The sequence below is a fragment of the Pituophis catenifer genome, unplaced genomic scaffold (assembly GCF_029215685.1).
Source record: "Pituophis catenifer annectens isolate HBS135680 unplaced genomic scaffold, rPitCat1.0.hap2 SCAF_1, whole genome shotgun sequence".
NCBI classification, from domain to species: domain Eukaryota; kingdom Metazoa; phylum Chordata; class Lepidosauria; order Squamata; family Colubridae; genus Pituophis; species Pituophis catenifer.
Genome location: NW_027256881.1, coordinates 341,170,733 through 341,196,255, shown reverse-complemented (window position 1 = coordinate 341,196,255; position 25,523 = coordinate 341,170,733). Strand labels below are relative to the sequence as shown.

General features: G+C 47.5%; 1 protein-coding gene across 1 annotated transcript in view; it reads right to left on the bottom strand.

The window, feature by feature from the left end:
• Positions 1 to 2,364: 2,364 nt before the first annotated feature.
• The window catches only part of SHC2 (SHC adaptor protein 2), a 58,192-nt gene continuing 35,033 nt past the window's right edge, over positions 2,365 to 25,523 (bottom strand). The window contains exons 8-12 of the mRNA XM_070931871.1: positions 24,931 to 25,213; positions 21,105 to 21,171; positions 15,292 to 15,447; positions 6,311 to 6,618; positions 2,365 to 2,493 (exon numbers count right to left, since the gene is read on the bottom strand). Coding sequence (XP_070787972.1) covers positions 2,365 to 2,493; positions 6,311 to 6,618; positions 15,292 to 15,447; positions 21,105 to 21,171; positions 24,931 to 25,213 — 943 coding nt within the window. The remainder of the gene's footprint in view (positions 2,494 to 6,310; positions 6,619 to 15,291; positions 15,448 to 21,104; positions 21,172 to 24,930; positions 25,214 to 25,523) is intronic.

Below are 25,523 nucleotides of genomic sequence, written 5' to 3'. Positions count from 1 at the left end.
TGCCTGATCGGCAGAGGCATTTAAAAGGAAAAAAAAAGCCTCTGACGATCAGGCAACTCAGCTGGGATCGTCAGAGCCTTTTGAAAGCATTTTTTTTACAACCGAAGAGGTTGTAGAAAAAAATGGTTTTAAAAGTTTTTTTTAAAAAATGTTGGCCACGCCCACCCAGTCACATTACACCCCCCCCACACCAAGCCACACCCACAGAACCGGTAATAACAAATTTTAGATTTCACCACTGCTTGCAGCGTTTTCATAGAACATAGAAGAACAGAGTTGGAAGGGGTCTTGGAGGCCTTCTAGTCCACCCCACTTGAGCTGGAGAATCTATACCATTTTAGATCAGTGATTGTCCAGTCTCTTCTTAAAAACCTCCAGTGATGGAGCATTCACAACTTCTGAAGGCAAGGTTGATTGTCCTCACCGTTAGGAAGTTTCTCCTTTAATTCCAGTTTGCTTCTCTCCTTGGTTAGTTTCCATCCGTTGTTTCTCGTCTTGGCTTTTTGGTGCTTTGGAAAATAAGGAGGGGGTTTTTTTTTGGGGGGGGGGTGTTGTTCCAAAAAGCTAGATACATTATTTGCTAATAATCACTCGCACATCTGTCTTGCAAGGTAGGCCGTTCCACCTCCTCCTGAGGTTTCCACCACTATTGCAAAAATCGGGACAGGAAAGGAAGCGACAGCAGTAAGAAAGCAGCTCGGAGAAGATCAAGTGAGGACAGTTAAAGAGTCAACGCAAGTTTTTTGTGACTTTTCTCAAAGAGGTCGGTCTCTTGCTGGAAAGGCAGAGCGAAGCCTGGTTAAGTGGGCTGGCTGGCTCTCCGGTTCGAAAAAAACTGTCAGAAATGTCCAGTGTTTATTTCAGAACAGAGGGACGGGTTCCTAAGAAAGGAAAGGAAGAGAGATGAGTGTCTCATTTCCCCCTCAATTAGCTTTTCCCCTCAATTAGCTTTTTGAATTACAACCATCTTTCTGCATTCCATTTTAGGGAGTAGACTTGGATCATTTCCCCACCCGCCACAAACATTGGGAAATAAAACCAGACAGATGGATGGCAATGTTAAATTTAGAGTTTATTGCTGTGTACAATGAATCAACTGGATTCAGGTAGCATCTAAATAGGAGGGGGAGGGGAGGAGGGAAATGGGGAGGGGAAGGGGGAGGGGAACGAGAGGGGAGGGGAAGGGGAAAGAGAAGGAAAGGGGGAAGGAAAGGGGAGGGGGAGGGGAAAAGGGGGAAGGGAAGGAGGAAGGAAAGGAGGGGAAAGGGAAAGGGGAGAGGAAGGGGAGGGCGAGAGGAAGGGGAAAGGGGAAGGGAAGGTAAAAGAGAAGGAAAGGGGGAAGGGGAGAGGAAGGGGAAGAGGGAAGGGGGAAGGGGGAAGGGGAAGGGAAAAGAGAAGGGCAGGGAGAATGGAAAGGGAAGGGTGGAGGGAGTGGGGAAGGGGAAAGAAAAGGAAAGGGAGAAGGGAAGGGAGAGAGGAAGGGGAAAGAGAAGGGGAGGGGGAGAGGAAAAGGGGGAAGGGAAGGAGGAAGGAGAGGGGGGAGAAAGGGGAAGGGGAAAAAGAAGGGGAGGGAAGGGGAAGGGAAGGAGGAAGGGGGAGGGGAGGGGAAAGGGGAAGGGAAAGGGGAGAGGAAGGGGAAAGGGGAAGGGAAGGTAAAAGAGAAGGAAAGGGGGAAGGGGAGGGGAAGGGGAAGAGGGAAGGAGGAAGGGGAAGGGAAAAGAGAAGGGGAGGGAGAGTGCGAAGGGAAGGGTGGAGGGAGTGGGGAAGAGGAAAGAGAAGGAAAGGAGAAAGAGAAGGGGAGGGGGAGGGGGAGGGGAAAGGGGGAAGGGAAGGAGGAAGGAGAGGGGAGGGGAAAGGAGAAAGGGAAAGGGGAGAGGAAGGTGAGGGGGAAGGGGAAGGGGAAAGAAAAGGGGAGGGGGAGGAGGAAAGGGGGAAGGGAAGGAGAAAGGGGAGGGGAGGGGAAAGAGAAGGAAAGGGAGAGTGGGAAGGGAAGGAAGAAAAGATCTTTGATGCTTGTCTTGGATATAGAATCTTACAAACAATCAATGCTAACGCCAGCCTTATTCTGAGGTTGCAATAAGAGAATCATGCAAGTCTACAACCAGCTCTCCCCTCCTTTCCTTTTGCCTTCCGGAGAACAAGGCAGGGTCCCTTCTGAAGCCCTTCCCAGGCCCCTTTTCCTTCTGGGGGCTGAGCTATCCCTTATCCGACCATTGTCTGGGCTGCGGCCCTTCCTCCTTCTCTCTTCCCACCACCCCCCAGGCCGTTCTCACAAGACCCTTGTTGCTTCTCCCCAACCTCCACCCACCCCACCCCACCCCACCCCGGCACGTGATCAGGACCGCCGGTGCCTTACCACAAACATCAGGGCTTCCATCTCACCACCTGCCGCAGGTGGAGTTCGCTCTCCGCAGCCACAATTGGCTGCTCGTTTTGCAGGTGATAATTTATGAGGTGGCTGATGCTTTCAAACAAGGCGTCCTTTGTTCTCACCTGGGGGGGAAACAACAAGGGTGAGAAACGGGAATGCAGAGCTCCCGCCTTTCCCTCCCTTATCAGGAATCAAGATTTCAACGGGTCAGTCGGATAAAAAAACGGAACAAACAGACGAGAACGTACATTGCCAGAGTAGCTGGGAAACCAGTCTGTCCAGCGCCACCGCCCTTCTACCCAGATTCGTTTAGCGACAGTTCAATGTTACAACGACACCGTGACTGCAAAAGTTACCGTTTACAAGGGTAAAAGGAAGTGGTGTGGCCCACCAGCTGCCGGCGGAGCCGGCGGCAGCCGAGGAGGAGGTTGGGGCAGAACCCGGGACAGCTCTGGAGTCTGGGGAAGGCTCTGATCAGAAGGCTGGAATCGAAGATGAGTGAGGAAGAGGAACAGCTGGGGCCTGTTCCAGATGCACGTATGCACAGTGTTCTGCCCCAGCTACGGACCCCAAAGACCGCAGCGCACACAAAGTCTGTACGAACCTTAGCTTACTAAATTAAATCAGTCTTTTTCAAACAAAGGCTGTTAATTAACTTTCTTAACAGCCTACAAGAATCCAAAGAATAAATAATCGTAATCTTACTAGGGTTGGCAAAAAGCCCAGAAGCAATTTGCAGGACACTGATAAAAAGAACTAAGATCCAGACGAGAAGGAGAGTGAATTAAGTTGTTCCCTGCAAATGTCCTCAGTCGTCGTCCTTCCTTAAATAGGCTAAGGGAGTGGCCAATTAGCCCCAAGCCTTACTCTCGAGGAGACCTCCTCCTGAGGAGCCACTCCTGCCTTTTGGCAGCTCTGCGCGCCTGTGCATCGAGAAGAGGCTCCTCCTCTTCGTCCTCTTCACTTAAGGGAGCTTCTGGAGGTTCTGAAGGCCCTGGCTGAATCCCTGCCTCTGGCACCACAGCTTCTCCAGCCTCCTCATTGTCTGATTCGAGTGACAGCTGAGTCAGCCTCAACACCACACCATAATTGTTCTGCCCCAGCTACGGACTCCAAAGAACGCAGCACACACAAAGTCTGTACAAAACTTAATTTACTAAAATAACTCAGTCTTTTCCAACAAAGGCTGTTAATAAACTTTCTTAACAGCCTACAAGAAACCAAAGATAAAGTAATCACAATCTTACTATGGTTGGCAGAAAGCCCAGAAGCAATTTGCAGAGAATCCAGATGCGAAGGAGAATGAACTAAAGTTGTTTCCTACAAATTGCTTCAGTCGACGTTCCTCCTTAAATAGGCTAAGGGAGTGGCCAATTAGCCCCAAGCCTTACTCTCGAGGAGACCTCCTCCTGAGGAGCCACTCCTGCTTTTTGGCAGTTCTGCGCGCCCGTGCATCGAGAAGAGGCTCCTCCTCTTCTTCCTCATGGAAGCTTCTGGAAGTGCTGAAGGCCCTGGCTGAATCCCCGCCTCTGGCACCACATCTTCTCCAGCCTCCTCATTGTCCGACTCAAGTGCCAGCTGCACAGGCTGCTGGCGCAGCACCACACCAGCCTCCTCGCTGTCAGAATCAGCTACTAGCTGCACAGGCTGCTGACGGGCCACAACACACAGAGCTGTCAGGAGAGGAGGACAACTGAGGACAAGGAGTTGACTCGGGAAGCAAAGCACCCATGGACACTGAATGGCCCCTCCCTGTCTGGGGAATAAACAGAAGGAAAGGGGAGTGGTGGTCGTAGGAGACAACCGTTCGGATTTCTGAAGATTTTGCTCATTGTGTTTCGTGCCTCAGAGACTGCTTGCCAGAACTTAATTTGCAGCTTTGCGGCTGGGAGCTCACGGCCTGGCAATCGTCGCAAGGAACTGAGAAGGTCTGTTAACTGCAGTTAACTCCTTGAAGGACTCTTGCCTGGACTTTTCGGTGGGTGAATGCCATTAATTCACAGGAGATAAATAAAGAGGGGGGTTTGGGGACAAGGAGTCTGTTTCTTGCTTAAAGCTGGGTCAGAACAGGAAGTTACGATCGTATTTCACATTTACGTGACCATGCATCTTCCATGGTCACGTGATCAAAATTCAGAGGCTTGGCAACTGACTCATATTTAGGGTCGCAGCGTCCCGGGAGGGTCAGGTGATTCCCCTTTTGCGACCTTCTGATATGCATAGTCGATGGGGAAGCCAGATTCACTTAACAACCGTGTCATTAACTGAACAACTGCAATGATTCATTTAACAACCAGGTCATTAACTGAACAACTGCAGTGATTCATTTAACAACTGGATCATTAACTGGACACGTTCAGTGATTCACTTGACAACGGTGCCATTAACTGAACAACTGCAGTGATTCATTTAACAACGGTGCCATTAACTGAACAACTGCAATGACTCATTTAACAACCGTGGCAAGGAAGGTCGTATAATGAGGCAAAATTCATTTAACAAATGTCTCGCTTAGCAATAGAAATGTTGGGCTCCATTGTGGTTGTAAATCGAGGACTACCTGTACTGATGAGGAAAGATTGCCTAAAATGTGCAATCTGTTTCCCTCAAACTTAACCTCCAGTGCCAAAATGAGTTAAAAAATTACCCAATCTTGGATAGTGTGATTATAACCCTGTGGGATGAATCATACAGAGAGATACAGGACAACCTCTTCATCTATTTGTGGTTGTCCTTTCAGCTTTCGCCACGTTTCCCAATTATTTTCACACATTTCTTTCCCCTTTCTCACAGCAACACTTCCTGTTTGAGGAGCCTGTGCTATGGTGTTGTGCCAGACCTTATCTCCCAGGATTGCTCACACGCTGCAAGGAGGTTATTCATTACACTGAACATTAATTAAAAACAACATATTAACCAGCCCATCAACCAAGTCTACTATAATCATCCTTTTTTTTCCCGTTATTCCTCACAAAGGTTGCCAGCTCATTTATCACTTCAGGGAGGGAGGGAGGGAGGGAGGGAGGGAGGAAGGAAGGAAGGAAGGAAGGAAGGAAGGAAGGAAGGAAGGAAGGAAGGAAGGAAGGAAGGAAGGAGAAGAGAGGGAAAGGGATGAAGAGAAGAAAAGGAAGGAGGGAAGGAGGAACAGAAATGAAGGGAAGGGAAGGAAAGGAAAAGAAAGGAAAAAGGAAAGGGAGGGAAGGAAAGGAGAAAGGGAAGGGAAGGAAAGGAAAAGGGTAAGGAAAGGGAAGGGGAGGGGAGGGAAGGAAAAGATAGGAAAGGAAAGGAAAGGAAAGGAAAGGAAAGGAAAGGAAAGGAAAGGAAAGGAAAGGGAAGGGAAGGGAAGGGAAGGGAAGGGAAGGGAAGGGAAGGAAAGGAAAGGAAAGGAAAGGGAAGGAAAAGATAGGGAAAGGGAAGGGAAGGGAAGGGAAGGGAAGGGAAGGGAAGGGAAGGGAAGGGAAGGGAAAGATAGGAAAAGGGGAAGGGAAGGGAAGGGAAGGGAAGGGAAGGAAAGGAAAGGAAAGGAAAGGAAAGGAAAGGAAAGGAAAGGAAAGGAAAGGAAAGGAAAGGAAAGGAAAGGAAAGGAAAGGAAAGGAGTAAATAGAGAAGGAAGGGAAAGGGGAAAAATCGGGATTAGGATCTCCCTTTTTCCTGCTGGTGGATCCCTCTAGTGATCCCAGAATTTCGCATGGGAATTAACTGGCCAGCTGACAATGTTGATGATAATTTATCATCTAAGTGATGTCCTCATTCATCCTTATTTTTGTTGCTTCCCAGCCTTCAAGAAAGTAGAGTAGCGGAGCTTCCTTGCAAAGCCCAGGACCTCAAGAGACAGCCTCACTGCCTTATTTCCTTTTCTACGGCAAACAAAAGAACAACCAGGCTGCCTCTCTCAGTGCCAGTGTGCTCCAAATCCTACTTTGGTTCCCGGGCACTTACCACGCCTTCAGGATCGACCAGGAGCAAATGTTTCGGCTGCCCGCTGTGCATCCCCGTCAGAACGTATTGCCCGGGGTTGGTGATGCTGTCCCGGACTAAAAAGTCACCGTCAGTGTGCAGCAATTTCTCCGCATCCCGTCGGCTCATTTTGCCATGGTACCACAGTTCCTGCTTCAACTGGTCTTCGGTGGGGGCAATGGGAGCCTTGCGGCTGGGCGGGCTGGGCCACCGGTCCTCAATTTGGAGCCCGCTCTGCACCCCGCAAGCTGACATGGACTCGTGGTGCTTTAGAGCGTCTTCGAAAGGCCCTGGGATGGGAAAGGGAGAGGAAACATCCAGGATGGCTTAGATCCATTAGCATTCCTATTTCCCTATGCCTACTTTTTATGTTTTATAAGCTAGAAACTGGGAGACTGTGAGTTCTAGCCTCACCTTGGGCCAATCACTTTCTCTCAGCCCTGGGAAGGAGGCAATGGCCACCCCAATGATGCCCTTGAAGTGATGTCCCGGTGCCTGGAGGCCGTGCAGATCTGGATGGGGAGGAACCGGCTCAGGCTCAACCCATCCAAGACTGAGGGGCTGTGGTTCCCGGCATCCCGATATAGTCAGTTGACTCCATCACTGACTATTGGGGGCGAGTCGTTGGCCCCCATGGAGAGGGCTCGCAACTTGGCCGTCCTCCTGGATACGCAGCTGTCCTTGGAGGAACATCTGACGGCTGTGGCCAGGGGGACTTTTTACCAGGTCCGCCTGATCCGCCAGTTGCGGCCCTTCCTAGATCGGGATTCCTTGTGCACAGTCACTCATGCCCTCGTCAACTCTCGCCTGGACTACGGCAACGCTCTCTACATGGGGCTCCCCTTGAAGAGCACCCGGAGACTTCAGCTGGTCCAGAATGTGGCCGCGCGGGTAGTGACGGGAGCCGCATGGCGCTCCCACATAACACCCCTCCTGCGTGAGCTGCACTGGCTCCCAGTGGTCTTCCGGGTGCGCTTCAAGGTGTTGGTTACCACCTTTAAAGCACTCCATGGCATAGGACCTGGATACCTTCGAGACCACCTGCTGCCACCAAGACCTCCCACCGACCCGTGCGCTCTCACAGAGAGGGCCTCCTCAGGGTGCCATCGGCCAAGCAATGTAGACTGGTGGCCCCCAGGGGGAGGGCCTTCTCTGTGTGGGCACCTGCCCTCTGGAATCAACTGCCCCCAGAGATACGAAGGTGCTTTCCGCCGTGCCCTGAAGACCTTCCTTTTTCAGCAAGCCGGGCTGCCTTAACACATTTTTAAATGTTTTTAATAGGTTTTGTTACTGCTTTTTAAATTTGGGGCCAAATTTATTATATATCTTTTTTAATTGTTTTTAATGTTTGTATTTATGTTTTTACTTTGGCTGTACACCGCCCTGAGTCCTTCGGGAGAAGGGCGGTCTATAAATTTGATAATAAATAAATAAATTTTTAAAAAATGGCAAATCAGTTCTGAAAAATCTTACCCAGAAAACTGCAGACTGCAGTTTCTGAGAATTGAATATGGAAGAATAGTTGGTTGGTTGATAGGGAGGGAGGGAGATAGATAGATAGATAGAGACAGTGGTGGGTTCCTCCCGGTTTGGCCCGATTCCGCCGAGCTGGTAGCGGTGACGGTTATAAAGCAGCAGCTGCTGATCTTTTTAACGGCAATAACTAATACATTTGTATTTTACCTTCTCTAGGGTTACATCATAATTTCCTTCTTTCCACATTCTACCCTTTCTAATCATCAAACCCATAAATCACATTTTTTTTTCTTTTTCCAGTAAAAAGCCCATCAGGGGTTTCCATTCAGGCCAGATGCTTATTCACTTTCGAGAGCTTCGGTTGTGCGTTGAAATGATGAGGATTGAAAGTGTGCGTGGGAACACATTTTCATCTATGCATCTCCCAGAGCACTTTAGTTATTGATAAATGTGCCAATTATCTAACTTGGCCGCAGAATAAGCAAATAAAAATAGTAACCAAGAGGGAGGGAGGGTGGGAAAGAAAAAATTCAGAGATCAAACCCAGAACGTAGCAGAAAGCTGTAGCAAAACAATAGGAAATAAAAAGGAGCAATTATTTTTAACTGCTGCGAGCCATCCAGAGTCATGAATTCGAGATGGGTGGCCATATAAATTGAAATAATAAATGCAAATATTTGGATGTCAGAAATGTCCAATTTGGTCTTTAGCATTTCCAGTGGAAAAGGATCAGGTAGCAGGCAATGGGGAAGGCTGTTTCCCTAGTGGCTGGCACACCTTGGAATCTTTCTTCCCAGAGAAGTTGAGACTTTGGAAACAGTGCAAAGAAGAGCAACTAAGATGATTAAGGGCCTGGAGACAAAAACATTTGAAGAATGGTTGCAGAAATGGGGTACAGCTGGTCAAGAGAAAAGGAGGACTAGGGGGTGACATGATAGCAATGTTCCAATATTTGAGGGGCTGCCACAAAGAAGAGGGGGGGGGGTCAGCTGATTTTTCAAAGCACCAAAAGGCAAGAGAAGAAACAATGGATGGAAACTAATCAAGGAGAGAAGCAACCTGGAATGAAGGAGAAACTTCCTAACGCTTTAAAGCACTCCATGGCACAGGACCCGGGTACCTTCGAGACTGACTTCTGCCACCAATAGCCTCCCACCGGCCAGTTCACTCCCACAGAGAGGGTCTCCTCAGGGTGCCATTGGCCAAGTTATGTCGGCTGGCGACACCCATGGGGAGGGCCTTCTCTGTGGGAGCCCCTGCCCTGTGGAATGAACTGCCCCCGGAAATGCGTAAGATCTCCGACCTCCGGGTATTTTGCTGTGCACTCAAGACCCTATTGTTCCGCCAGGCTGGGCTATCAACATAATAATTTTAAATTGGGTGTTTTAAATTTCTGGGGTTTTAAATCGAGCCGAATTTATTTAATAATTTTAAACTATTTTAACTGATGTTGTCTTGTGTTTTTAATAGGCTGTACACCGCCCTGAGTCCTTCGGGAGAAGGGCGGTATAGAAATAAAATTATTCTTATTCTTATTCTAACAGTGAAGACATTTAACCAGTGGAAGAAGTTGCCTTCAGACATTGTGGGTGATTCATCATTGGAGGTTTTTAAGAAGAAACTGGACAGTCACTTGTCTGAAATGATTTAGGGCAGTGTTGGCGAACCTTTTCAGCACAGAGTGCTGAAATGGGAACGTGAGTCTGCATGCGCGTGCAAGAAACTGAAAGAGCAGCTACCTGGTGTGCATGCGCACACTGGGAAGATGCCCTTCCGGTTTCCGGTGCCCGCACGTGCACTGGCCACCTGGTCTTCCGGTTTCGGGTGTGCATGCATGTGCGAAGAGCAGCTGGCCAGTGCGCATGCGTGCTGGAAACCGAAAGATCACCTTCCCGGCGCACACATGCACACCGGGTGGCTGCTCTTCCAGTTTCTGGCACTCCTGCGCCTGTGAAGATCAGCTGGTCGGTGCACCGGAACCCGGAAGAGCAATGGCCGACGGCTCGCGTGCCCGGAGAGATGGCTCTGCGTGCCACTTCCGGCACGCGTGCCATAGGTTCACCATCACTGATATAGGGCCTCCTGCTTAAGCAGGGGGCTGGACTCTAGAACAACTCCAAGGTCCCTTCCAGCTGATTGATTGAGAAGTTGAGCAGGCCTGTCCAAACAGGAATCCAGCATGAATACCGTATTTTTCGGAGTATAAGACGCACTGGAGTATAAAACGCACCTACCTTTTTTGGTGAGGAAAAGAAGAAAAAGAAATCTCCCTCTGCCTCTGAGCAATTTTGCCTCATTGCAGCAAACAGCAAAAAGCCTGCTTTACTTTCAGTTTCCTTTTCAGCATAGCTTGATTAGCACAAGGGGAAAAAAAATCTGCTCCAGCAATTTACCTCTTTGCAGCAAGCAGCAGAGCCCTGCGCAAAACAGCTGAGAGCAAATCAGCTAGGAGTCGGGAGGCCGATCCAATCAACTTGTGCTAATTAGGCTGTGCTGAAACTGAAATGAGCTGTTTTTTCTTGCTGTTTGCTCACAAGAAGGTAACTGCTGGGGAGGCAGAGGCCAAACGGTGGGGGCCAGTGGGTGGGCGGGGCTACATTCGGTGTATAAGACACACCTAAATTTTCACCCCTTTTTGGGGGGGGGAAAGGTACGTCTTATACTCCGAAAAATACGGTACTTTTCTCTGTCCTATTAGCTCAGTCCATGGTCCTGAATCCAGATTGGCAGGCTCCGCTCCTGATCACAATTATGCATTCCCAGCCATCTTTACCTGAACGTATTTGCAAAACCAATACAAATCCTCTGTCTTTCTTCCCGACAAATAAGACCTGGAGATCTGGGAGTAACACCACGTAATCTTGATTCTATCCCTCTGTTAATGCAGTCCTAGGCTTTTTTTTTTTTTGGCAGCTGCAGCATACTGCTCGATCATATTTAAGCAGTTGTCCACCAGGACTCCCAGATCTCCATGTCTGTTTGTTGGGAAGAAAGACAAGAGGATTTGAATTGGATTTGCAAATGAGTTCAGGTCAAGATATGGTGCTGGGAATGTATAGTTGTGATCAGAAGCCGAAGCCTGCCAAGGTAGATTCAGCACCATAGACAGTGCTAATAGAATTCACTAATAGAGTTAGTAACACTTTATAAGCCCTTGATAAGACCACACTTGGAATCCTGCATCCAGTTTTGGTCACCACAATATCTTAAAAAAGATGTTAAGAGTCTGGAAAGAGTGCAGAGAAGAGCAGCAAAGATGATTAGAGGTCTGAAGGCTAAAACATATGAAGAGCAGTTGCAGGAATTGGGTATGGATAGATAGATAGATAGATAGATAGATAGATAGATAGATAGATAGATAGATAGATAGATGATAGATAGATAGATAGATAGATAGATAGATAGATAGATAGATAGATAGATAGATAATTTTATTTCTATACCATCCCTCTCCCGAAGGACTCGGGGCAGTGCACAGCCAAGTAAAAAGCACAATACAAATCCCAAGAGCCTTGGTAGTACAGTGGCCTAAGGCACCCTGTTATTAAGCTGGTTATTAAGACCAGATGCCTGCAATTACTGCAGGTTCGAATCTCGCCAAGGCTCAAGGTTGACTCAGCCTTCCATCCTTTCTAAGGTAGGTAAATTGAGGACCCAGTTTGTGGGGGCAATAAGCTGACTTTGTATAAATATACAAAAGAATGAAGGCTATTGCTTAGCACATTGTAAGCCGCCCTGAGTCTCCGGAGAAGGGCGGCATATAAATCAAATTTTTTTTTAAAAAAATTAAATTTAAAAATTATTAAAATTATTACATTTACAGCCAAGATTCGTTAAAAACCCAAAAATTTAATACTCCGAATTAAAACTCCTTTACAAAGATAGCCCTGCCTGTCGGAAGAGCAGGGTCTTGAGGGCACAGCGAAAAACTCGGAGGTCAGAGATTGTGCGTATTTCCGGGGGCAGTTCGTTCCAAAGGGCAAGAGCTCCCACATTGAAGGCTCTCCCCTTGGGTATCGCCAGCCGACATAATTTGGCCGACGGCACCCTGAGGAGTCCCTCTCTGTGGGAGCGAACTGGTCGGTGGGAGGCTATCGGTGGCAGAAGGCGGTCTCGTAAGTACCCAGGCCCTGAGCCATGGAGCGCTTTAAAGGTGGTAACCAACACCTTGAATCACACCCGGAAGACCACTGGGAGCCAGTGCAGCTCGCGCAGGAGAGGTGTTACATGAGCGCAACGGGTTGCACCCATAATCACCCGCGCGGCTGCATTCTGAACCAGTTGGAGCCTCTGAGTGCTCCAGTCTGGTCCAGAATGCACTAGTCTGATGCAAAGAAGGATTAGGGGTGACATGATAGCAGGGTTACTGTTAGGATATGGTTTGAGCCTAACAAGTTGTCCAGGCAATATATGTGTTCTGTGACTTTAATATGAATATGTATTGTGTGACTTTAAAGTCACTTTTACTGCTGATTCATTGTAATGCTGAGTCATGCTGTAATTAGTTGTGAACGTATTTAAGAAAGGTATTGTTACGTATTCAGTTGATGATAAGCTACCATTGTGTGAGGAGTGCTATCCATTGTGCTATCATCGGTTGGATGGTTCTGCTACCATCGTGGTTTGTGAACCAGAGTGAGTTTGTTATTCTAACCAACTACTGTTTGTATGGTAAGAAGAGCTTTTGTATCACTGGACTGATTTAACTGGCAAAGACTTGGATTGATTTAAAGACTATGAGATTGTTTTTTCACTATAAAGTAAACTTTTGATAAACCAGTTTGCACATCTCTTATTCATTGCTCTCCGCAACGTTTCTCTGTGCTCTACACTCTGCTGATTGGTAACACAACAACAATATCCTTAACAGTTACAACAGTTGAGGGCTGCCACAAAGAAGAGAAGGGGTCAACCTATTTTCCAAAGCACCTGAAGGCAGGACAAGAAGCAATGGATGGAAACTGATGAAGGAGAAAAGCAATCTAGAACTAAAGAAAAATTTCCTGACAATGAGAACAATAAATCAGTGTGGAAAGACTTGGCTCCAGAAGTTCCGGATGCTCCATCACTGGAGGCTTTTTAAGAAGAGATTGGACAACCATTTGTCTGAAATGGTATAATATGCTCTCCTGCTTGAGCAAGAGGTTGGACTAGAACAGTGGTCCCCAACCCCCGGTCCGCGGACCGGTGCCGGGCCGTGGAGTACCTGGCACCGGGCCGCGCAGCGGCCGGGGGACATGAACGCTGCAGCGCAAAGGCTCCTGGGCCGTGCGCAATGGGCCGTGCGCAAAAGCTCCTGGGCCGTGCCCCCACCCCTGCGCGCGCTCAGCGGGCCGCGGCGATAAAAAGGTTGGGGACCACTGGACTAGAAGACCTCTGAAGCGCCTCCCAACTCCGCTATTCTGCTAAGAAATTATGCACAATAGGGAAATGTATTTAAGTATTTTCAGCTACTGATATGTTTCTTCAAGCTGTAAACTTGAGAAGAGGTTGAGCCAGTGTGGGTCAATCTTGGCTACTTTAATATGTCTGGAGTTCAACTCCCAGAATTGGCTGGAGAATTCTGGGAGTTTCAGTCGTGACATCTTAAAGTGGTTGAAAACACTGGGTTAGACATAGGGTTTGAGTATAGAGTCTGACTATTTCTAATTACCTCACCTAGTCCGGGTTCCATTCTTCCTTGAAACTGGATTAGGAATTTTGCCCAGTAAAATAAATTTTCCCTCCTGCCCTCATCACTCTCCCCCAACATATTCAAATTTCATATTTTCCTGATGCTTCCTTTCCTGCAACCTGAGCATCATTTTGAAGTACGAAGGTATTAATAGCATTATTATTCCGTGTTTCAGGAGGGGCGCTGCATTCTCTTGTCATTGGCACTGACAGCATTGGCAAATGTAATTTTAATTAGATTTTTATCCTGCCTTTATTACTTTATAAGTAACTCAGTGGCGAATATACCTAATACTCCTTCTTCCGATTTTCCCCACAACAACAACCCTGTGAAGTGGGTTCAGCTGAGAGAGAGGGCCTGGCCCAAAGTCACTCAGCCAACTTTCATGCCTAAGGCGGGACTAGAATTCACCATTTCCTGGTGATTGGCCCAAATCGCCCAGCTGGCTTTCATCCCTAAGACGGGAGTAGAACTCACAGTCTCCTGGTGATTGGTCCAAATTCTCCAGCTGGCTTTCATGCCTAAAGCAGGACTAGAACTAGTGGTGGGATTCAGCCGGTTCAGCTGGTTCAGGCGAACTGATTGTTAAATTGCTGGCTGGCCCCGCTCCTTCCAGGAGTCTTCACATGCTCGTTTTTGCTCCCAGGAGGCTGCAGAGAGGCCTACTAGTCCCAGAACGGGGCGCAGGGGCAGAGGTGGGTTTCAGCAGGTTCTGACCAGTTCTGGAGAACCGTAGCGGAAATTTTGAGTAGTTCGGAGAACCGGTAGTAAAAATTCTGACTGGCCCCGCCCCCATCTATTCTCTGTCTCCCAAGTCCCAGCTGATCAGGAGGAAATGGGGATTTTGCAGTATCCTTCCCCTGGAGTGGGGTGGGAATGGAGATTTTACAGTATCCTTCCCAGTGGTGGGTTCCTCCCGGTTCGGTCCAGTTCGGCCAAGCCGGTAGCGGTGACGATATGACGTCACCGAACCGGTTTTCCCCCCTCCGCCCTCCCCCCCATCCCCCCCACGTTATTCTTACCTTTTATTTCGCCCCACCCCCAATCTATTGCTGCCTCCTGAGTCCCAGCTGATGACTAGAGGGAAAAAAACTGTTTAAGCTCTTGCCAGGGGGCTTCAAAGGGCCGTCCTACAGCTGATCAGTGTTAAAAGCAAACAAATGAGTCGGGTCGTAAGTGTGAGGACTGGTCGTAAGTGCGAGGACCTTCCAGAAATGACTCTGACCAGCTAGCCACGCCCACCTAGTCACATGACCTCCAAGCCACACCCACAAAATAAGCCACGCCCACAGAACCGGTAGTAAAAAAAATTAGAACCCACCCCTGATCCTTCCCCTGGCATGCCCACCAAGCCACACCCACAGAACCGGTACTAAAAAACATTTGAAACCCACCACCGCACTGGGAGTTGTGGCATGGCCCTACCGCAGCCCGTTTTTGCTCCCAGGGGGGTGCAGGAGGCCAAATGCTGCCTGTCCCTGGCCACGCCCAACCTGGCCACGCCCACCTAGCCAGGCATTAGGGCAGAGAACCGGTTGTTAAATTATTTGAATCCCACCACTGACTAGAACTCACCCTTTCCTGGTGATTGGCCCAAATTGCCTAGCTGGCTTTTATACCTAAGGCGGGACTAGAACTCACCATCCCCTAGTGATTGGCCTAAAGTCACCCAGACAGCTTTCACGCCTAAGACAAGAATTCACCGTCTCTTGGTTTCTCGTTCCGCACCTTCACTACTAGGCCAAACTGGCCTCTAGAACCAGTTCCAGGCAAAATCCTTCCCCAGCTTTCCCCAGGAGACCCCTTCTCTTACGCATATCGAACAGGTCTTTGGGAGGACTTTCCTCAGGTTTCCCAACATTGTTCTCCCAGCTGTTGAAGTTTTCGGTGTTGACATACATGTGCTGTTCGTAATCTTGAGAGCCCAAAGGTCTGCTGTCTGCCTGAACGTAGCCGTCACAGCACTGACCTGAAAGACAGAACAGCAGCATTATTTCCATCATTTTAATGACCTTCTGTTTCCCTCACTTACACCCTTCAATTCCTTCTGCCCCGTTCCCCAAATCAGTCTGCCTCTGCCAAAGTTTGGGAAAGAAAAAAAAAAATCAGTCCTGTGTTTACATTTGCACGGGTTCGCCTAGTGCACCAATTGCGACCCTACTTGGATCGGGAGGCTCTCCTCACGGTCACTCATGCCCTTGTCACCTCACGGTTAGATGATTGCAACGCGCTCTACATGGGGCTACCCTTGAAAAGTGTTCGGAGACTACAGTTGGTCCAGAATGCAGCTGCATGAGCTGTCATGGGTGCACCTAGATACACCCACATTACACCAATTCTCCGCGAGCTGCACTGGCTCCCTATTGGTCTCCGGGCACAATTCAAGGTGTTGGTTATTACCTTTAAAGCCCTACATGGCTCAGGGCCAGGTTATCTTCGAGACCGCCTTCTACCGCATAGCTCCCAGCGACCGGTAAGATCCCACAGAGTTGGCCTCCTCCAGGTCCCGTCAGCTAAACAATGCCGGCTGGCGGGCCCGCGGGGGACGGCCTTCTCTGTGGCTGCCCCAGCTCTCTGGAACCAGTTACCTCCTGAGATCTGGACCATCCCCACCCTATTGGCCTTCCGAAAAGCAGTGAAGACCTGGCTTTTCCGGCAGGCCTGGGGTCGTTGATCTCGCTGTTGTGATCCGGTGAGACCGGTCATGAATGGTGTGAATGAGTTTTAATGTTTTTAATGTTTTTAATTCTTAAATGTTTTTTATAATGATTTTATTTATTATTTATTTATTATTATTTATTAATTTTATTTCTATACTGCCCTTCTCCCGAAGGACTCAGGGCGGTGTACAGCCTAATTAAAAACACAAAGACAGACAAAATTTAAAAATAATTAAAATTATTAAATAATAGGCCCAATTTATAAAACCCCAAATTTAAAATCCCATTTAAAACCAATTAAAATCTTTACATTGATAGCCCATTTTAAATGCATTGTGAGCCGCCCTAAGTCTTCGGAGAGGGGCGGCATACGAATTGAATTAATAAATAATAAATAAATAATACACTGCTACTTATCCTCTGGCTTTACGGTATATAGGTAGTCCTCAACTTACAACAGTTCATTTAGTGACCATTCAAAGTTGCAACGGCACTGGGAAAAAAAAAATGACTGATGACCGTTTTTTCACACTTACAACCTTTGTAGCATCCCCATGGTCACATGATCAAAATCAGCCGTTTGGCAACTGACTCATATTTATGACGGTTGCAGTGTCCCGGGGTCCTGCGATTCCCTTTTGCGACCTTCTGACAACCAAAGTCACTGGGGAAGGCAGATTCACTTAACAACTGGGGTTACTAACTTATCAACCGCAGTGATTCACTTAACAACGGTGGCAAGAAAAGTCATAAAATGGGGCAAAACTCATTTAACAATTTTCTTTACTTAACATAATTTTGGGGCTTAATTGTGGTCGTAAGTCGTGGACTACTTATACATATTTGTGGAAATTCTTCTCTCATATAATTATGTTCCCTATCTTCTTTTTCCAAGAATGTATTTTTGAACATCATAAAAATCCCCCAAAAATGCCAAATAGGGAAAGTTCCAGTCTGTCAGGGTTCCAAGTAACTCCCACAACGAAAGGAGACTCCGAGGCTTGAAGTTCCTCAAAGTTCCATTTTATTAGAGATGTCACATTGGCACACCTGGGAAAACCTGAATCTGAAAGCTTCCAGGTTTTCCCCACCCAAAGGAAAGTCCAAGTCCCTGCCCAGCACCCACATGTCCATCACATGGTACAATCAAAGCACCGTCCCATCTGGAGATGCCTCCCAGTTACACCCCTTCAGGTGCAGGGCAAGATGTCCTTGACACTCTGAGAAAGGAATGTTATTATGACTACATACCACCACTGCTCCATACAATCCCCCCTCCCAGTTTCCCACAGCACTAAATGTGGCAGGCCTGAAGGCCCAGTGCAAAAGATGGCTTCCAGGCCTGACACAGTCCTTATCTTGATTTGAGAATTTATTCTGAATTAATTAAATATGTAGGAACTAAATTACATCCCCCTTTCCTTATTTCCATCAATTTCAGAAGTTTGGACTCTACAGGCTGCTTTTATATCCAAAACAGCACTACTTGAGAGAAAGCCAGCTTGCAGCAGCTGACAAAAATACAAAACCAAAACTTAAAAAAAAAAAAAAAATCTGTAAATTCATTTCTGCTCTTGCAGCTCAGAATATAATTGCCAGTTTTTTTAAAGCCAAAACTACACCACTAATAGGCAAGAAAGTAGGAGGGAGGTAAGGAATAAAGAAAAGCTCAACAGCTGGAGAAGAAAACAATTAAAAATGGGGAGAAGGAGACTTAAGCATCTTGAAAAGACTCTGGGTAAACTCGCAAGATTTGTTTTTCTCATCGTTTACAGCTATACATCTGAACTGACTGTGTTGTTCCTCTGTGTCATTTAATATATGTGGGTTCATGCATAATTTTAAATTTATTTATTCATTTATTCTGTCATGGTTAAAAGTTGGTGAGGAAAACAAGAAAAAGAAATCTGCCTCTGCCTCCCAGCAATTTTGCCTCATTGCAGCAAACAGCAAATAGCCTGCTTTGCTTTCTTTTTTTTCTTTTTCTTTTTTTTAATTAAATTTTATTAACATAAACAAACAGCCTGCTTTGCTTTCATTTTCGTTTTCAGCATAGCTTGATTAGCACAAGAAAAAAAAAATCTGCTCCCAGCAATTTACCTCCTTGCAGCAAGCATCAGAGGACCACGCAAAACAGCTGAGAGCAAAACAGCTGAGAGTCGGGAGGCCGATCAAATCAACTTGTGCTAATTAGGCTATGCTGAAGCTGAAAGGAGCTGTTTCTGCTTGCTGCTTGCTGCAAGGAGGTAACTGCTGGAAGGCAGAGGCCAAAGGGTGGGGGCCAGTGGGTGGGTAGGGCTACATTTGGTGTAGAAGACGCACATAAATTTTCACCCCCTTTTAGGGGGAAAAAGGTGCTTCTTATACTCCGAAAAATACAGTATATTGGAGGTGACCAGAGTTGGGCGACACATGAATTAACAACCGGTTCGCCCAGGACCAAAAATGTGACCACGTGCGTGCTTTCAGCCCATGCACGCGGCCTTCCATGCATGCGCAGCTAAATAGGACGGCATAGCGCCGGGGCAGGTGGACGTGCCCACCCACAGGTCACAACTACCGGTTCTCCTGAACTAGTCCGAACCGGCAGCAACCAACCATCGGTGGTGACCCTTTGAGAGCTGTATGCCACAAAATCTCATTTTAATATATGCCAATTAGTGTACATTCAAAGTGAAAATATGATCTGTCCCCGTCCACACACACACACAAACACAGCCAGCCGAGGGTTAAGAAAGTACTTGGCACGCACACAGGTCGTTATCTCAAACTTGGCAGCAATATAATCACCGTCTGCCAAGAGCTTTTACTGCAACAGATAACATAAAATTACATACGCATTGCAAATAGTCCAGCAAAAACAATATCCCTTTCGGCAGCTTCAGACGTTGTTCAAGTGACTAGCCAAAGTTCGTTTTTGTTCGTCACGGAGTTTTACCAGCCACCACCCTCTCTAATATAGTCTCTGGGGTGTGGTCCAGTGACTCAGTTCTAATCCCTAGCACGCCTCCTTAACTGCTGCAACCGTTTATCACGCCTTCGTTGGCGTGCATCCAGGAATGACGGCTCTCCTTCGCTCTCATCCGAGACACCTGGCTCCTGGCTAATCTCCTCTCCCTCGGCCGGCACCTGAGACAGTGCCAGAGGGGAGGGGCCTGGAGAGGGAGGCCTGGTTGACTCCTCTTCCTCATGTTCGGAGCTTTCTTCCTCCGATGAGATAGGCTCAGAGGGCGGGGCCACAACAAAATAAAGTTATTCTATCTATTCCCTCTATCCATCTACAGCTGAGAAATTCCAAAGGTGCTTTTTCAAAAAGCATCTGGACTTTCAGTCCTTGCAGTCATCTGGTCATTAGCACTCTCTCTGTTGTGACTCCAACCCCCGAGGCCGATTTATCGGAGGGAGAAGGCTCTGAACATGAAGGAGAGGAGTTGGCCAGGCCTCCCTCTCCAGGATCCTCCTCTCTGGCAATGCCTCAGGTGTCTCCCAAAGGAGAAGAGATTGGCCAGGAGCCAGGTATCTCCTCACAGTCGGACAGTGATGGAGATAAGTCTTGGCTGGATCCACGCCAGCATCGGAGAGACAGGCGCACGCAGCAGAAAAGGAGGCGTGCCAGAGATTAAGCTGAGTCTCTGGACCACACCCCACAGGGGATAAAAGGGGGTGAGGTGGCCATTCAGACTCTGTAATGGACAAAACTAACTACTAGCGAGTCACATTGTATCTTTGAAACAACGTTATCTGCCTTGGATTTAATACGGACTGGACTTGACAATTCTTGAACTGTGTGTATCTTGTTTGGGTTTATCTGACAGAGGAACAACTCCTCCCTCTATGAGTAAAGTTCTTGGCAAGCAGCTACTGGGTTGCTGCCAATCCTCTTATCGAAAGAATTTGTTGTCTGCCAGTTTTATTTAACCCCTGGCTATCTGTTTGTATGCGTGTGTGAGACGGGGACAGAACACTCTCTGAGAGTTGTGGAGGCACTTGAAGCTTTATCTGTGCCTTCGGGGAACTGCTGAAAGGAGAGTCTTCAGAGAGAGTGCTAACGACCAGATGACTGCGAGGAACATAAATTCTTCCATTCTCCACCATTCAGTCAGAACTGAAGAAGCTTCTCGGATGAGAAGTGAAACGTCTTCAAGGAAAAACAAAGAAAGTCCAGTTGCCTTTTGAAAAAACACCCTTGGGACAACCGTGACCAGCAGCTTTTCCCAAACTGCTCTCGTCTGCATGTCTTTGGGCTCCAACGTGCAACATGTTGAAATGGGCGACTTGTAGAAACCAAATAAATAAATAAATCCAGAGTTTTCCACAGCCAATTGTGGCACTAGATGGGAAAGAAGAATTTGTTGAGAATTGAGAAGATTAATCACTTTCAAATACAGCTTGGTTTCGGCTGATTTCATAGAGGTGTATCCCAAACTTGGCCATTTTAAGATGTGTGGACTTCAACTCCCAGAATACCCCAGCTAGCAATGCTTGTCTAGGAGGGAGTCCTAATGTTTTTCAGCTGTCGCCATTTTAAGATGTGTGGACTTCAACTCCCAGAATACCCCGGGGTATTCTGGGAGTTGAAGTCCACACATCTTAAAATGGCGACAGCTGAAAAACACTGCTCTAGGGACTCCCTCCTAGATAAGCATCTTTTAAAAAAACTGATTTATTTTTTTAAAAGATCTTTGTCTAATTCACATTGTGCCAGATATCTCCTAGTATCATAAATACAGTGGAGCGTGGTGGCTCACGTGTTGAAGACACTGGGTTGGAGTTAGCAAGCCAGTGCTTGAGGCCCGAGTGCAGCTACGTGGCAGGGATGAGCTCCCGTCATTTGCTCCAGCTCCCTGACAGGGACATAAAAGGAGCCTCTATGTGCGTCCCTCAGGGGAACGGTGATGTCACAGACCCAGACGTGGCTTAAACAGTGCCTCCGACACGAACGGGACAGGATGAATATAGTAATTACCAGAAAGATCAGCATCCCAGTTCAGGTTTGAGTGACTACTGGGTTCCCTTCTGGCTGAAGACCCAACCTGTGGGTTGGAAAGAAATGGAATTATATCGGCTCACAAGAGAAAAGGTGAGAAGTTGCTTTTTCATGAGACAAAGGTGCTTTTTCCCCTCTCTTTTCTCTCTCTCATTCTCTCCCTCCATCATTTTCTCATTTCTCTCTCTCTCTTTCTCCCCTTTTCTCTCTCTCCTTTCTCTCTCGCGTGCGCGTGGTTGAGCGGGGATACCCTCCGCAAATGAGCATAGAGGTGCTGCCGGCAGCACTGATTGAAAAGCGTCCTCAATGCTTTTCAATCAACACTGCCACCGGCACCACTCAGCTGGAGGAGTAAAGAATCCCAGGACAGCGGGAAAAGGGGGCTGGTCCTGCCGAACCTCGCACGCCCGCCCCGGGGATCAAGCTCGGAGAAAGCCGGAGCGCTCACCCATCAGCCGGCCAACCTGCCAGCTCCACGCGCCTTCACTACACGTTGGCCGAGCCCGGCCACTCACTTGAGGAGGGAATCCCATTTGTGCATGCCCTCCTGGCCCCGCAACAGCCAGCCAGGGGGGGTCGCATGAGGAGGAGGAGGAGGGTTGTTTTCAGTGAAGCCGCCACCATGGCTCATGCTCACACCTCAGCTGCAGACCTGTCCCTCTTTCCATCATATCCTCCTCCTGGATCCCATTCCCACACTGCCAGCCCTCGTGTTAGCGAAGGTGGCGTCGGCCACAGCCGGGTTGGGCTAGCGTCCCAGGGCAGAGAGCAGGTTGTGCGACCAAGTCGTCAGGGAGCCGCAGGAGAGTGGTCAAAGAGCCACATGCGGCTCTGGAGCCACGGGTTGCCGACATCCGATCTAGGAGGTGTTTTGATCATTAGGACAACATGAAAGGTTTTTTTACACCTTGTTCCTGTGCCTCTCTCTCCTCCAGCCTGCTGTTAACAAAATACAGTATGCAGAATAATAGAATGGGAAAGGATGATGGTCAAGCAGGAGACTCTATACCAGGGATGTCAAACTCAAGGCCCGCGAGCCAGATGCGGTTCACCGGGTGCTAAAATCTGGCCTGTATGTCCTGCCTGGAAATGGTGAAGGACCGGTCCGTGGTGCTTTTGCAGGCCAAAAAGAGGTGCAGGGGGGCTACACAATGGCCTCCTGCAGCTCTCTGCCAGCTAAAATGGGCCATGGGGAGACCATCCCATCTCCCACCGCCACCACCGTCGCTGCCCCCCCCCAGCCAACCCACAGAGAACTACAATGCTGATCCAGCCCTCAAAGTTTGACACCCTGTCCTATACTATTCTGGATAAATGGCCAATCTCTTCTTGAAAATCCTCCCTTGACAGAGCATCCACAACCGTTCCACTGGTTAATTGTTCTCACTGTCAGGAAATTTCTCCTTTGTTCTAGATTGCTTCTCTCCTTGATTCGTTTCCATCCATTGCATCTTGTCCTGCCTATAGGTGTTTTGGGGAAAAAGTTGACTCCCTCCTCTTTGTGGCAGCCCCTCAGTTATTGGAAGATTGCTATCATGTCCCTCCTAGTCCTTCTTTTCTCTAGACTATCCATACCCAGTTCCTGCAACGGTTGTTCCTATGTTTTAGTTTCTGTGATTAAGAAACGAAGGAGCTTCTTCTTCTTTTCGTTCTTGTCTTTCCCGGTCTCCAGTATGGCATTTACATCATACTTTCCTGCACTCTCTATTTCTCAACAAATCTATCTTTTGCTCCAGATATAATTAACATCTGTTTGCATTCACCAACACAGCTGGGTTAAGCCTCTACTTGGCATTCAAGCTACGCTATCGGCATTTATCTTTTGGAATTGGTTCGGCGACTGAATTACTCATGTTTCTTTAATGCTCTGCATGTCCTCAGGAGCCCATCCCCTAGCAAAGGCTCCTGCCGAGTTCGGATTTCCACCGAAAAGGATCTTATCACAAGGGCAAATAATTGGTTAGCCCCACTGTCCTTAGGTGACTCTAGGGCAGAAATCGGTTCATAATCCAGATGATTATGTTGCTTGTATCCTTACGATTTATATTGATATTGTTTCCTGATGGCTTATTTGTACCCTATGACTATCATTAGGTGTTGTACCTTATGATTCTTGATGAATGTATCTTTTCTTTTATGTACACTGAGAGCATATGCACCAAGACAAATTCCTTGGGTGTCCAATCACACTTGGCCAATAAAAAATTATATTCTTATTCTATTCTAAAAATTGTTCTTGGCCAGCCTCTCCCAATTTGGGGTTCCCCTGTAGGGATGGACTACAATATCCATTGTTTCCCTATTGCCTGGGGAGGATGAAAGTTGTAGTCCTCCCTGCAAGAATGGCATTCTTTCAAGGCAAGGTATTCTAATCGGCAAACCCATTCTGAACGTCAGTCTCCTATCGTGATAGTGTTATTTTTAAATTAGTCTTTTGTCTTTGGATTTTTTTTTCCTGCTGAAGAAAAAGATTGAAATAAAAAAGCAGACACATCTAATGTTTGGTTCATTGGGGGGGGGCACCTTTGGATTGCAGAAAAGGAGGTTTTAAGACAACCAATTTCCTCAATTGGTTAGAGCCTTGATAGCACAATGGTCTAAGCACCCTGTTATTAACACAGCTGCCTGCAATTACTGCTGGTTCGAATCTCTCCAAGGCTCAAGGTCGACTCAGCCTTCCATCCTTTCCAAGGTAGGTAAAATGAGGACCCAGATTATGGGGGCAATAAACTGACTTTGTATAAATATACAAAAGTATGAAGGCTATTGCTTAACGCATTGTAAGCCGCCCTGAGTCTCCGGAGAAGACTCAGCATATAAATCAAATAAAAAAAAAAATTACTGGTAGCCCTTGACATACAACCATTCATTTAGTGACCGAAGTTACAACGGGGACTGAAAAAAGGGACTTACAACCATTTTTCACACTTATGACCATTGCAGCATGTGATTGAAATTCAAGGGCTGGGAAGCTGGCTCATATTTATGACAGTGGCAGTGTCCTAGAATCATGTGATCCCCTTTTGTGACCTTCGGACAGGCGAAGTCAATGGGGGAGCCAGATTCACTTAACAATTTTATTACTATTTAACAACTGCAAGGTTTCATCTAACCATTTGTGAAAAGAACAGTCTGTAAAATGGGGCGAAACCTTCTTAACAATGGTCTTGCTTAGCAGCAGAAAAGTTGGGCTCAGTTATGGTCATAAGTCAAGGATTACCTGTACAGAGACTCTGGGCAGCCTACAATACAATGAAAGTTAAAAAGTGCTCAATTTCAGTCGTAAGTCAAGGACTACCTGAAGTCCTTTGCCACAGGATAGTTTTCTGCAGAAGAAAAAGATTTAAATAAAAAAAATACACCTATCCAATATCTGATTAACAAAGGGAGGTGGCACCTTTGGACTGCAGAAAAAGAGGTTTTTTAAAAACAGTTAAATTATATGGAACATCCGCCAGATTCTGGCATCAGTTCTTCTTTCACCACAAAGGGGTGGGATGGGATGGGAAGAGATCCAGTGGTGGGTTTCAAATTTTTTTACTACCGGTTCTGTGAGTGTGGCTTGGTGGGCGTGGCCTGGCTTGGTGGGCGGGCAGGGGAAGGATACTGTAAAATCTCCATTCCCACCCCACTCCGGGGGAAGGATACTGCAAAATCCCCATTTCCTCCCGATCAGCTGGAACTTGGGAAACAGAGAATAGATGGGGGTGGGGCCAGTCAGAGGTGGTATTTTACTGGTTCTCCGAACTACTCAAAATTTCCGCTACCGGTTCTCCAGAACTGCCCAGAACCTGCTGAAACCCACCTCTGAAGAGATCGTGGTTACGGAACAAATGACGATGCCCTTTAGTTGAGCTAAACAGGCTTGGATACACCTGCTGAACCTGCCAAGGAGTTTGGGGGGGGTCACCTGGCTGAAATGGGTGGCGTAGGAACCCAGAGAGAGAGTGTGGCTGGAAGCCGATCCATAATGGAGGCGCGAGTCCACCAGACCGCCAAGGGGGGGCTGCTTCCCGGGGATGCTGTTGTAGTAATTGTGTCCTGAGGAGTCTTCCTCTTCACCCCAAGAATCGTCCACTCCCATTGTCCTGATCAGAAAGACAAGTGGGGACAAGGCCAACGCTATATAAATTGAATGAATGAATGAATGAATCAAAGAAAGAAAGAAAGAAAGAAAGAAAGAAAGAAAGAAAGAAAGAAAGAAAGACCAGAAACAAGAGAACAATGTCACATATTTCAGAAACATAGACATCTATAATGTGTCTGTGTGTGTCTGTGTGAGAGAGAGAGAGTCTGTGTGTGTGTGTTTATGAGAGTATGTGTGTGAAAGTTGTGTGTGTGAGTCTGTGTGAGAGAGAATGTGTTTGTGAATAGGTGTGAGTGTGCCTGTGTACATGG